General features: G+C 39.5%; 1 protein-coding gene across 1 annotated transcript; it reads right to left on the bottom strand.

Moving 5' to 3' along the window:
* Positions 1 to 1,989: 1,989 nt before the first annotated feature.
* Positions 1,990 to 11,864, bottom strand: LOC140343378 (cyclic nucleotide-gated channel alpha-2-like). Its single transcript, XM_072430035.1, has 8 exons — positions 11,562 to 11,864; positions 7,806 to 7,969; positions 7,119 to 7,226; positions 6,100 to 6,279; positions 5,067 to 5,177; positions 4,879 to 4,985; positions 3,936 to 4,699; positions 1,990 to 3,187 (listed from the first exon to the last, which is right to left on the bottom strand). Exons 2-8 carry the CDS (start codon positions 7,919 to 7,921, stop codon positions 2,576 to 2,578), a joined length of 1,998 nt encoding a protein of 665 aa, XP_072286136.1. The 5' UTR covers positions 7,922 to 7,969; positions 11,562 to 11,864; the 3' UTR covers positions 1,990 to 2,575.
* Positions 11,865 to 12,290: the final 426 nt, after the last annotated feature.

The following is a 12,290-nucleotide window of genomic DNA, read 5'->3' as shown; positions in this document are numbered from 1 at the left end:
TACTAATGACTTCTTTACTCAAAACCTCATCACACGCACGGCTCCAAGACCTTTCTAGAGCTGCCCCGACTCTCTGGAATGGTCTTCCTCATCCTATTCGGCTTGCTCCTACTTATCAAAGTGCTCCTAAAAACCCAACGCTTTAACCACACCTACTTGTCTTCTGTCTCCTAAAACCCTCATTATTTACCACCACTCCATGTCTCCCCTCCTATTGTGTGATGCTTCCCCCACCTCCTAGATTGTAAGCTCTTCTGGACAGGGTCCTCTCCTCCTCCTGTGTCACTGTTTGTCATTTGTAATCCCTATTTAATGTACAGTGATGCATAATATGTTCGAGCTAAATAATTACAGTTTATTATTTTTATTATTATTTATATATATAGACTTTTTTAAACTTGCTGATTTTTTTTTTAAGTGGAACTTTCACGAAAATGTAAGCTCTGTGTAAGGTCAGCACCAGTACTCGCCAGTCCCCTAATCTAACGCCTCACTCTTCTTCTATAGCAAGGCCCAACTCCGGAGGCTAGATAGACCATCCCAGCACACAGTTCCCCAGAACTTCTATGGAGTCTGGTGAAGGACTGATAGTGGACCAGGAGCCCACAGATAATATACTACAAGGTTCTTACAGAGGCAAATCTATAATACAGAGCAAGAAGTTATACACAGGTGATCAGGCACAAGGTCGGTCCAAGGTCAGAAACAAGCAGGGGCAGCAACAGTAAACAACAAAAATAATACACCAGCAGCAGGTCAGTCCAGCTTAACACTATAACAGGCACTAATGACTGAAAGCAGAAAGGCTATAAAGCACCAGCAGCAAATGGCAGGGCAGGATGAAGCCACGGACTAATCTGCTCCTAAAATTCCCTTCAGCTGTATGTGCTGGGGATGCTGAAAATGGAACATCACAGGCTGCACAGCTAAAGGGAAGCAAGGGATGCTGCGATTTTCCTTGTCCAACACCACCAGACCCAATAAACATAGTGTGATACTGCAGTAGCGAAAGCATGGGAACACCAGCCAGATAAGTGTCTCTTAACACTCTATTTACTCTTTTGTTCCCTCCCAAAGGACCCACGTACCAAAGTGCAGGTGTGGAATGCAAAAGAAAGAAGTTACAACTGCACTTTCCCCTCCCCCCTGTTCTCCACCCATCATGCCTAGGCAAGATTACCGGTAAATGCAGAACATGTAAAAGAAGTTTTCTTGCAATGGATTCTAGTTTCCTCTTTAGCCTGCTCTGCATTCACCAGACCCCTTCCTGGAAAGAAAGTGATGTCATCCCAAGCTATGCCGAAAGTGGAGGTTAAGTAGGTTGAGGTCGAACTTCATTCTTTTCAGGTGAATTGTATACCTGCAAATAGTAGTTGTTTTATGAAAAAAACAGACAGTGTAAGTGAACCTCCCATTTTAGTGAAAAGTCCACTTTAATGTTGCAATTGATTCTAAAAAGCTCCTAAGGGGTTTCCGAAATTTTGACTATCTGGGGCCTGTTCTTACACCAAAATGGCCTTCAGTGACTTAATTATTTTATATTTTTTTTAAAGAAAGCAAAACAGTTAACAGAATACAATACAGATACAAAATGCAATAAAAGAGTATACAAATAACGATCAAATACAAAAAACATCAATTCAAAGAACACTAAAATAAAAGCTAAATTACTCTAAATATACCCCCCCCCCACCCTAACTAAAATCCTCCTTTTTAAATCAAATTTGGTTAATGTTAGGACAGAATGCAAGACACCAGTTGCAGGAGAGACTAATATAAAAGCTCTTTATTTTAGAAACCTTTAATTCTCATTTTTTGAACACAACAGGGTTGCTTTAAATTAGGTCTCAAGCAGGCGTTTAAGGTGGCATTTAAATACATTTCAATTTTATGCAAATCTATTACAAAATTGGACATTCCTAAAGTTTAAATATTTCTCTTTGTCAAACATTGTTTGGAAATGTACATTCTCTTCTTACTTTTCCCTCCATCAGTGGTCATAGTAGGGCAATGTTTCTCAGCATGGGTTCCGTGAAACCCTAGGGATCCTTCAGAGGTTGCTGGGGGTTCCTTAAGCAATAAGCAATGTTTGCCTCTCAGGTTAGTCTAGCTGACAACAATGATCTTTTTGGGTGTAAGGGTGACATTCTTCCCAATGGCCAGCAATGTAAGAGGCATTCTTCCACTAAACTATTATTCTGTGAGCTGTGGTTATAGTTATTATAGCGGGGGTTCCCAAGACCTGAAAGTTATTTCAAGGGTTCCACCGTGTTAAAAAGTTTGAGAAAGGCTGTAGGAGGGGGTGGCTTCAATTGGGTAAAAAACAAGGCTGGCCGATGGGTGCACGGTGGTAATCGGGTTAATGATCTATACCTGGGAAATGATGATCATCTGACAAGCACCTATGGACCAGTGCATGACCAGTCCTATACCTAGAACATCAAATAAACTATTTGTAGAAGAAAAAAACTATAAAGATTGCAAAAATATATTTCTCAAAAATAGGTGTTGCAAAGCAAACTTTTTTGTATAGATTTCAAAGAATTTTTACACCTGAAGCAGGAATACGGTTCCTCTACATCTCATCTGAAGAAATGTCCTTCTCCTGATAGTCCTTTATTTTTCCTTCTAAAAGGGTGACCCTTTGTTTAAGGGTTTGCTGTGCAGAACTATATTCTCGAAGCAAACGGGCAAAGCGAGTGTGCAACATGTCCAAATTAGATTCCAGAAGCTCCAATTTTTCATCAACAGATTTACCTTTCATAGCATTTTTTTCCTTGGTCTCATCAAGCAGACCTTCCTTGGTAAGGATTTCTCTTCCTCTCTCTTCCAAGATCTTCTTGGCATCTGGATACTCTACCAAGGCTTCCATGAGGTCATCCTTGGAAAGGCAGAAAAGGTCTGAGTACCCAAGGCTCCGAATACTGGCAGTTCTTCGATTTCCCATCTTACTTCCTTCAATATTGAGGATGCTAATTTCACCAAAACAACTCCCTGATGTGAGAATGGCATACTGAGTTATTCCATCCTCTCCGACAACAGCAAGCTTGCCTTCCTTGATAATGTACATCTCTCTACCGATGTCACCTTTACGGCAGATATAATCACCGGGGCTGAAAACCTGAGGACGGAGCTTCAGGACCAACTCAACCAAGAGACCGGCTTCACAGTTCTGGAAGATCCGCACCTGAGATATAAACATAGAATGTGTAAATATAATATGCAAATAGATGAAACCCTAAATAAAAACATAAACAACAATCAGATAACTATATAATAGACTGTGCTCTGAAATAAGCCAATTCTTCATATGTGGAACATGTGTGAACACTTATGAGGTCATCAGGGTTACCTTATTGGTCTTAGTATAAGATAGGGTAGGACAGTTTAGGATAGTTTAGCACAGTTGCTAAACAGGCAAATATAAAATGTCCAAACTAATGAAGCTCTGTATTCAAGTAAAATAATATGGTGTGATCCTCCTAAAATAAAATACCCCATGAAGGAGTTTGGAACAGGGAAGGACAGGACCCAGTTGAGGTTCCTTATGCAAATATGGTTATAAAGAACATGTTGATAAGAACAGAGCAGAAGAAAGGCATTGTCAGTGGGTTTTAATCCCAGGAGTTTGTGTTTTTATTTCTCTTCTTCAAAATATGGAAAGATGACAAATATCATGTGAAACTCTTTTCCAGTGGAGTGGTGGCTGCATATGGAGCTTTATAATAATGCCCATGGTTTTGAAGTAGAATGTAAAGCTCCTATGAGTGTCATGGGTAGATATTTGGCCATATAGCTTAACCAGTATGGTCATTGAACCAATATCCGTTAGTAGTCTGAGGCTGAGAAACCCTGACAATTAAGTTATCAAAATTTCTAAAACATATCATAGAAATTTATTATGACAACATATAGACTTGAAGGAAATCACCAACCTTTTTTAAAGTCTCCAGATGAACATTAATAGCAATTTCAGCTCTCAGTTTGTCTGGGAGATTTTTCAACACCTCCCTTTCATCCACTGTCTTTTTGTTGGTCCATAGGTAGTCAAACCATCGGATGACCTTGGCCTCCAAATCCTTGCTTACTTTTCTAAACTGCATGTAATGCTTGATGGCATCAATTTTAGCCTGGAACTCAGCCCTCGTTGCATTCATGTTTGAGATCATGGATCCGACATTACCAACAATGGTGGCAAAGATCAAAACTCCAACCAAGAAGTCAAAGATGACAAAAAGGTATTCAGTATCAGTGACAGGAGGAGGAGTTTCTCCAATGGTGGTGAGAGTCAAAGTGGACCAGTAAAGACAATAGACATATTCACGAGTAAGGTAACCATAAGCAGGATCGGTCACATTTGGGTAGACCCATGTATCTACACCAAAACCAATGGCCTTAGATATGGCATAGTAAATGCAGGCGTTCCAATGTATAATAAGTAAGATGTACAAAACTAGATTAAAGATTCTGAAGATATTGGGGTAGCTCGTCCGGGTCTCTGTCTGGTCAAAACATTCAAACATCCGTGGAAAGTGCAAGAGTCTGTTGAAGCGCAACTCTGGTCGATGCAGTCCAAGTGCCAAGTAACCGAGATCAGTAGGTAAGATTGACAGAATATCTAATTTAAACTGCAAGGTATGAATGTAGCTGTCACTTAGCATCTTCGTATCTCTGACCAGCAGTCCTTGCTCCAAATATCCTAGAATAAAAAATCAAGAAGAAAACGTTAGGTAGGTTGCAAGACCTGGATTTTGCATGCTTCAGAGGTTGGTTTGTTTATTTGGGAAATATAGGTTCATAAAAAAATGGAGATAACAGCAAAGGCTGAAAACTTTGCATATGCATATTTATATATATTTGTGGCTGTTTAAAGATCACCTGTACGGAATCGGATGATGATGTCAATGACGTATGTGATGTCACACACGTAGTCCAGGGTAAGCCACACTATGATATAATTGGTTTGAAGATCATTAAAGCAGGCCCTGCCAAAAAGCAAGAACAAATTATTATTAGAAGGAAAGAAATGTGCATATTTTCACCTTTAAAATGCAACCCGGTCTTACCTCACTACTAATAAGAACCAATTATACAGCACAGGCAGAGCTATGATGAGAAGCCATCGATAATACCATTTTCCTGAAGGATCAACCACAAATCGCTCAGATAACTTCAACCTGAAAATGAAAAGTAAAACAAAATAACTCAATAAGAAGGTTTAATGAGTCAAAAATCCTGTTCCCTCCCAGAGAAGGACCCATGCTTTTTGTCTGAAAGCAGTTGCCTCTTTGCAGAGGTCCCATATGCCACCCAGTGGGTCAGATCCATGGTTTTCCAGCTGGCAAATCTAATTCTACTTTTTGAAGAACTCTAGCTCTGGCTCCTTAGTGTAGCACTTATGTTTTTGCTACAGATTCTTTTGTTAGGGTATGCCCCAACTATTGAAGGTAAAGAACTTGACCTTCTCTGCTTCCTTCCAGGAGGTATTGCCTGAACATAAGCAGCCATTGGCCAAGCCATGGATGGGCAATAGGACAAAATTATCCTAGGAGACTCAGTTTTGAATTTGTGAACACCTAACCATACTCATATGAGCTTGTTGGACATCTCTTTCCAAAACCATGACCATTAAAATGGGGTTTATCTTTCTTTATGTTATTAAATTGTTCACGCTTTCTGAAAGTCATTCTACAAGATTTTGGCCCAGCTTCTCCACCACAATAATCTAGTGGCAATCAGGTCCTGATATTGGATGGGAAGACCAGGCTCACCATTCCAATGGTGGTCAGGGCTCTGTACAGGACAATCAAGTTCCTCCACACCAAACTGGTGACCCCATGTCTTTATGGAGCTGGCTTTGTACCCCGGGGCACAGTCATGGGAGAACAGAAAAGGGTTTTCACCAAACTGTGACCACAAGGCTGGAGGAGCACATTTGTCTGAAATCATATTGCAATGGCTATGTACTTAAATTTATGCACCTGGTTTTGAATTTGGACATTCGGAAAGTCTATATACAGTAAGCGTGATGGTCAGTTGTCCACCAATTTTGGCCTTGTAATGTGTATGTATGTATATATGGCATTTATCTTGTCTTACTGAGGAGTTTTCTTGGTTTCAGCTTTGGTATCTTGAGTTGGTTTCTCCTTTCCTGCATTTCCTTCTGTTCCTTGCATTTCAGGTCCACGGAATCTGTCTAGAAATGAATCGGGCCTTTGATCTTGGTCCCGTAGGCTCCTGTGGGCCCATTCTCTCAGCACCACCACAAGGCGCACTATCCTGAAAAAGTTACATATAAAGCTTGGTCAGCCAATGTAAATACAACAATGAATATGAAGACCATTCGTGTGTTTTATCAATGATGAAGGTATTAGAACTGAACCACCAAGAGCACTTATGGAGCACAGGGTAACCATCAGGGTAGCCAATTCTGGGATCCTATATTAGTGAACCTCCTGGGTCCCCCATGGCCTATGTCTTAAAACTCCAGAATTGCAAAATTCAATCTCTTTTGATGGAAGCCCAGTAAATTACCAGTTGTCCTCCCTCCTGATGGTGGCCTTGATGGAGCATCTTGCTGCCAATGGTAAAACACTTTACCTAGGGCCAGCATTTGCATTTTTGAAACTTTTTTTTAACCAATTCTTGTAAATAATAATTTTTAAGTATATTTTATTGACCTTTGGGATAGACAAACTGGCCGGTGAAAGACCTGAGCGTTGTCCATGGTAGTGAACAATTGTTTGGTGGTCATGGTGCAAGCCCCTGCAAAGCCCCTGGGTATGGTCACCAACATTGCTGAGGACATATGGGGGACTTGTGGGATAATGTTCCCTTGATCATGAAAGCCCATGCTGTCACAGTACTGCAGAATGAGTGCGTTGCTCCTGGCTGACAACAGGAACTTATTGGGCAGGCTGTACTTCAACAGGGCTGCCTGTAATACCCCAGGAGAGCACAAGGGTAACATTATTAACCTCAGCCTACCATAAATAGCCATTGTGGCCCTTATAGTTCCTTTAAGCCCACCTCAACATAATATATCTGGTTGTCCTGCTACGGCTGTATTATCATCTCCATCAATACACAGTGTGCATAACATCATTTATGTTCCTTACCTGGAAAGAGCGCCTCTCCCTCTAAAAGATGCCTGTGACACCACATCACCGTCCTGGGAAATAACCCTTTGCAGCTCGGAAGAGGTGTCATCGCACACCGATACGGCCCTGATGGTTACAAGACAGCAGATATTGAAAAGTTTTTGTTATCTTGTTCTCACTTTGCACATTATATTAAGTTAATCAATAATCTTTGACGTGAATTGCTCCACACTGCCTGCTGCTACAAAGGTCAGTGTAGACCTTTTGTATGTACTGCTTGTTAAAAAATGGGAAACTAGTGGAATGTTTATATTGGCTTCAGGTTCTGTTTCAAGAATCCCAACGGATTACTTTTATGAAGAGTGATTTCCCCTCTCTGTAATGCACAATTGCCTTATTTTGGAACTTTTCAGGCTGCTGTGAAGACTTTTTTTGTAAGCTAAAAATTATAGGTTAAGTAAATTATTGCTGTGGTATAACACCTTGTTAATAGATGTGATAGAAGCAGTGCAGGTAAAAAAGCAGATAGCAAATTTGCCAAAAAAATGAATAATGGTATGAAGCTTTTGGTGGTGACAGTCAACACACAAATCTGCAACATCACAACATGGAGGCTTTCTATCTGTATATTTCTAAGTATACAAGCAAACCACATTATTCTGCATTATTATATGTCATATAATTCATACCTCCTAGGCTACTTACCTACTGCCACAGTTTTCTGTGGATTCCTGCTCATTGTCACTTATGGGTGTCTTAATAGCTGAACGAGGGTGTAAGTTGGGGGACGAGTTTTTTTGAATATTTGTCTGGCCAGTCATTCTCCATAGGAGCGCTCAGAGATCATCAGTATATTGGACAGCGTCCTGCTGGGAGGGACAGAATGTTCGGTAAAAAAAAAAAGAAAATGTTTATTTTAATACAAAATTGATGAATGCAATTATGATAATGAATAAATACTGCTGGGTGGAGTCATAGGAGTTTTCATTCTCTGACTGAAGAGGTAGACTGCCAAAGGTAAATAAACTGGCCTCTTTCCTTTTCTTTTCTTTATCCTTTCCTCTTCTTTCCCTTTCATTTCCTCTCTTTTCTTTTCTTTTTGTTTCCTTTTCCTTTCTCTTTCCCTTTTCTCTCCTTTCTTTTTTTTTTCCTCTCTTTTTTTTCCATTCCTTTATTTACCTTTTCACTTTGTTTTCATGCTTCCTTTTTCTTTTCTCTTCTTTCTCTTTCCTTTTACGTTTCCTGTTCATTTCCTTTTTTCTTTTCTTTCCTAGCCTTTCCTTTTCTTTTACCCTTTCTTCTGCTTTCTTTAATTTTCTTTTCTCTCATTTCCTTTTCCCTTTTCTTTTTTGTCTCCTTTCCATTTTACCTTCCTTTTCTTTTACCTTTTCCTCTGCTTTCTTTTATTTCCTCATATTTCCTTTTTCTTTTCTTTTTTATTTCCTTACCTTTACCTCTGCTTTCTTTCCTTTCCTTTCCTCTCCTCTACTTTTCTTTTCTTTTACATTTTCCTCTGCTTTCTTTTTTTTTTTTCTTTCATCTCCTTTCCTTTTTACTTTTCAATTCTTTTACTTTTTCCTCCGCTTTATTTTCTTTCCTCTCATTTCCTTTTCCCATTTTCTTTTTCCTCTCCTTTTCTTTTTCCCTTCCTTTTCCTCTGTTTTCTTTTCTTTTCTCCGCTTTCCTTTTTCCTTTTCTTTTTTTTAATTTTCCTCTGCTTTCTTTTCTTTCCTCTCATTTCATTTTCCCTTTTCTATTCTTTTTAATTTCCTTTCCTTTTTCCTCTGCTTTCTTTTCCTTTTGCTTTTCTTTTCTGATCTTTTCTTTTTCCTCTCCTTTGTACTCATTTTCCTTCCATTATTTTCCATTTAATTTAGTTTGCTTTTCTTTTCCATTTTCTTTTTTTTTCTTTTCAATCTTTTCCTTTCCTTCCCTTTCATTTTCATGCCTCATCTTTTTTTTGCTTTTAGTTTATTACTTTTGCTTCTCTACTTATTACATGTATTTATTTCCTTTACTCTCCTCTAGATATTCATTCCCTCCCTTTAATTAAATTACCTTTCATTTCCTTTCCTCTCTTCCATTTCTTCCTATCCCTTTTATTCCTTTTCATTTCACCTACATTTCCTTTCTTACTCATTATTTATTATTTCCTCCTTCCTTTACCTTCTTTTTCTTGTACCCCCCTCCCTTCCTTTCTTTCTGTAAATTTAATTTCGCTCCCCTTGGCTTTCCTTTCCTTTAATTTCCATTTCCTTGTCATTTTCACCTTCCCTCCTTCCCCTGACATCACTCTCCATCTTTTCCTATCTTGTCCCTTCTCTTTTATTTCATTTCTCCCCTTCAATACCAATTCCCCATTTTCTCTTCCTTCCCTTCCACTAACTTTCCTCTCCTATTCCTCTCTTTTCCATTCCTTTGTATTTCCCTCTTTGACCTTATCTGCACCCTTTCTGTTTCTGTTCACCTTCTTTCCTCTTTTTTTCCGCAATAAATAGGTTCAATGTACATTTTATCTTTTGTGGTCATATGAATAGTATTGTATATTAAATATAGTGCAGCGCTATAGAACTGTCTTAAAGCAAATCTTGTGCATTAAATAATTGAATGAAATGAAAAGAAATAATGGGCAACTCAACTTGGGGAAGGGGGGAGGGTTATGAACCAGGAAAATATTAGCACATCAGACTTATTATATCACATCATTTATATCTTAGTTGGAGTCTCAGTAGAGTTTGGTTCTATTATTTTAGGCGATCACACTCACATAAATAACCAGGTGAATGGAGAACATAAAATAGAAATATTATAATTAGATTTTCCATTACCTGCTAATATCTGACCTTCCAGCAGGTGGCACTGTTGCAGTTTGTGTGCAGAAGGATTGCAATAAGGATTAAATACCTCCTTTACCTACCATGAATGTATTGCATGGGCCCTATATAGCAGTCTACATGGGAGTTTGGTATCGGTGCCATTATCTGAGCCTATGTAACTCTCACAACAACCAACTTCTGACTTATTCTGAACTTTTCTATGCTAGCAATAAACTCACTCTCACATTACATTATTGTCAGTATGAATTACATTTTTAATATTTTCCTCATGCATAAAATTTTTTTTTAAAAATTGGCAATCCTGCTATAAATGGTATTGCACTTGTTGTTAGGGTGACAACATTTGTCCCTCACTAGCAATTGTGCTATTGGGTTGTCACCCTGCTATATGTGCTTCCAATAGGGACTACCTTTCAATACACACTATGCAATCATGCTACACTGTTGTCACCATCAGGAAGCTCACCCTGGGAAAAGCCATGCAGCCATAGCAGGAGTGCATGTAGGCAGAAAGTGGCTGCAAAGAGGCTGCAGGAGATCTAAATGTACTAGCTGCATTCATTTTCCTTTATTTTCACCTGGCGATCCTGCCACTGGTGCAATTTATATGGCTACAGTTAAATGGCCCAATGTATCTATGGAGGGAGCTATGGTTGTCACCCAGGCTGGACTACAAACATGTCTGCCCTAGTGCATCTTCATTACTTGGGGTGGTGGGGGGATGAAAATTGGAGCTCTTGCAACTTCCTGTTTTAGGGTGACAACACCCATTCTCTGTAATGTATCAATAGAGCAGCGTTGTCACCCTAAACAGCTCCTCTTCTTTTTGGATACAGCTCCTCTTCTTCATTACATAGGGGGAGGGGGGGTTCACGGAAAATTGCTAATAATGATTTCAAATTCTGTTCGGTGCACAGGAAGTGAAGCCAAGTACACACAATCTGCTGCCAATTTTGCAACCAATCTGATTGATTTTCAGATCAATATTTGATGGATTGGAAGCCTCAAAACAATTTACAATTATACAAATGACATTCTGCCCTTCCAGTCATTCATCCCCGGCATCAGAATTCCCTTCAAATTTGATCCATGGTTTTGATATCTATCAAAACATCCAACCAGTCCACATCAAATCAGAAACCCAAACATCCCGATCAGAACCGATCGTTTTGTCCAATCAGAAATCATGTAAAATTAATGCAGACATCCCATCTAAGATCTGATGAGCTGCAGTTGTGTTTAGATACATTTGAATACCTTTTCACTGGAGGTGCTCTGAATTGGAAAAGTCGGAGTCGGATCAAATCGGTCAATGGAATCAAACTGAATAACCAATGACTGGCCACCAATCAAAGACCGTTGGGTGGATTACCTAAGCTCTAAGATATCTATCAAGGACAGGTATAGAAGGACAATGACAGACAAAAAGAAAACTAGGTCATAGATCGGATCAGAACTCAAATTCTGAGGTCCAATCCGAGTTCAGAACATCTCCAATCTGAGGAGGAACTGATCTCCCCTATTCAACCACACACCCAGATATTTTAGATGCTGAAGGATCAAGGTGGAATATCAATCGCCAAACCCCGCCAATCCCTAAACCAACCCGCAGAACTCAACACACCTTCATGCCGTCTCATTGCCAATCCTCAAGCTTCTTCTCCCAGGTTCATCCGTAAGACTCCGAAATATAATCCATCCATGATCCCAGGATAAAAGAAGAGCACGTTATCGTCTTCTCAATCTCCAATCAGGATGTGATCATTCCGTGTAACCAAACAAGAGATTAATTTATATCACATGGCAGCTGTCCAAGGTATTCTTTTCGGCTTGCGTTGGGTTGACCTCATTGGCAGTCGTTTTTCATCTTTGTTTCATCTTTTTTGTTTTTTATCAAGCCGACTGTTCTTTATTCATGGCTCTTCTGTGTCTGCTCACCTCTCCTCTTCCCTCCACCTTTCTCCTGTTTGTTTTCATGTTAATGGAGGAGGCTAATTACCCTCTAGGGTCCATAATACCACACCCAGAGGCACAGCTTCACCGTGTAATGGCACAGGATGATGATGATGATGTGGACCTCGTCTACAAAGACCCTGGGTACGGAACCAAGGAGGAAGAAATTCAAAATGTCAGACTTGACTACAGACTTCTTTAATTTGTTACCTTCTGTTTAATATATCATGAAATTATTTTGTTACATCTGCTTAATAAGTGGAATAACCTGCCAGTTGATTTTGCTCATAGCGTTGCCTCAATTGGGCCACATCTAGATTCTCAATATCAACAATCTAACCACCATTGAAGTCAATGATGGACAAATGGTGGTTGGTTCTGCTCTCTCTGGAGAGATGGC

Source organism: Pyxicephalus adspersus, chromosome Z, assembly GCF_032062135.1.
Source record: "Pyxicephalus adspersus chromosome Z, UCB_Pads_2.0, whole genome shotgun sequence".
NCBI classification, from domain to species: domain Eukaryota; kingdom Metazoa; phylum Chordata; class Amphibia; order Anura; family Pyxicephalidae; genus Pyxicephalus; species Pyxicephalus adspersus.
Note: the sequence above shows the minus strand (reverse complement) of the source record. Positions and strands in the feature narration are given on the sequence as shown.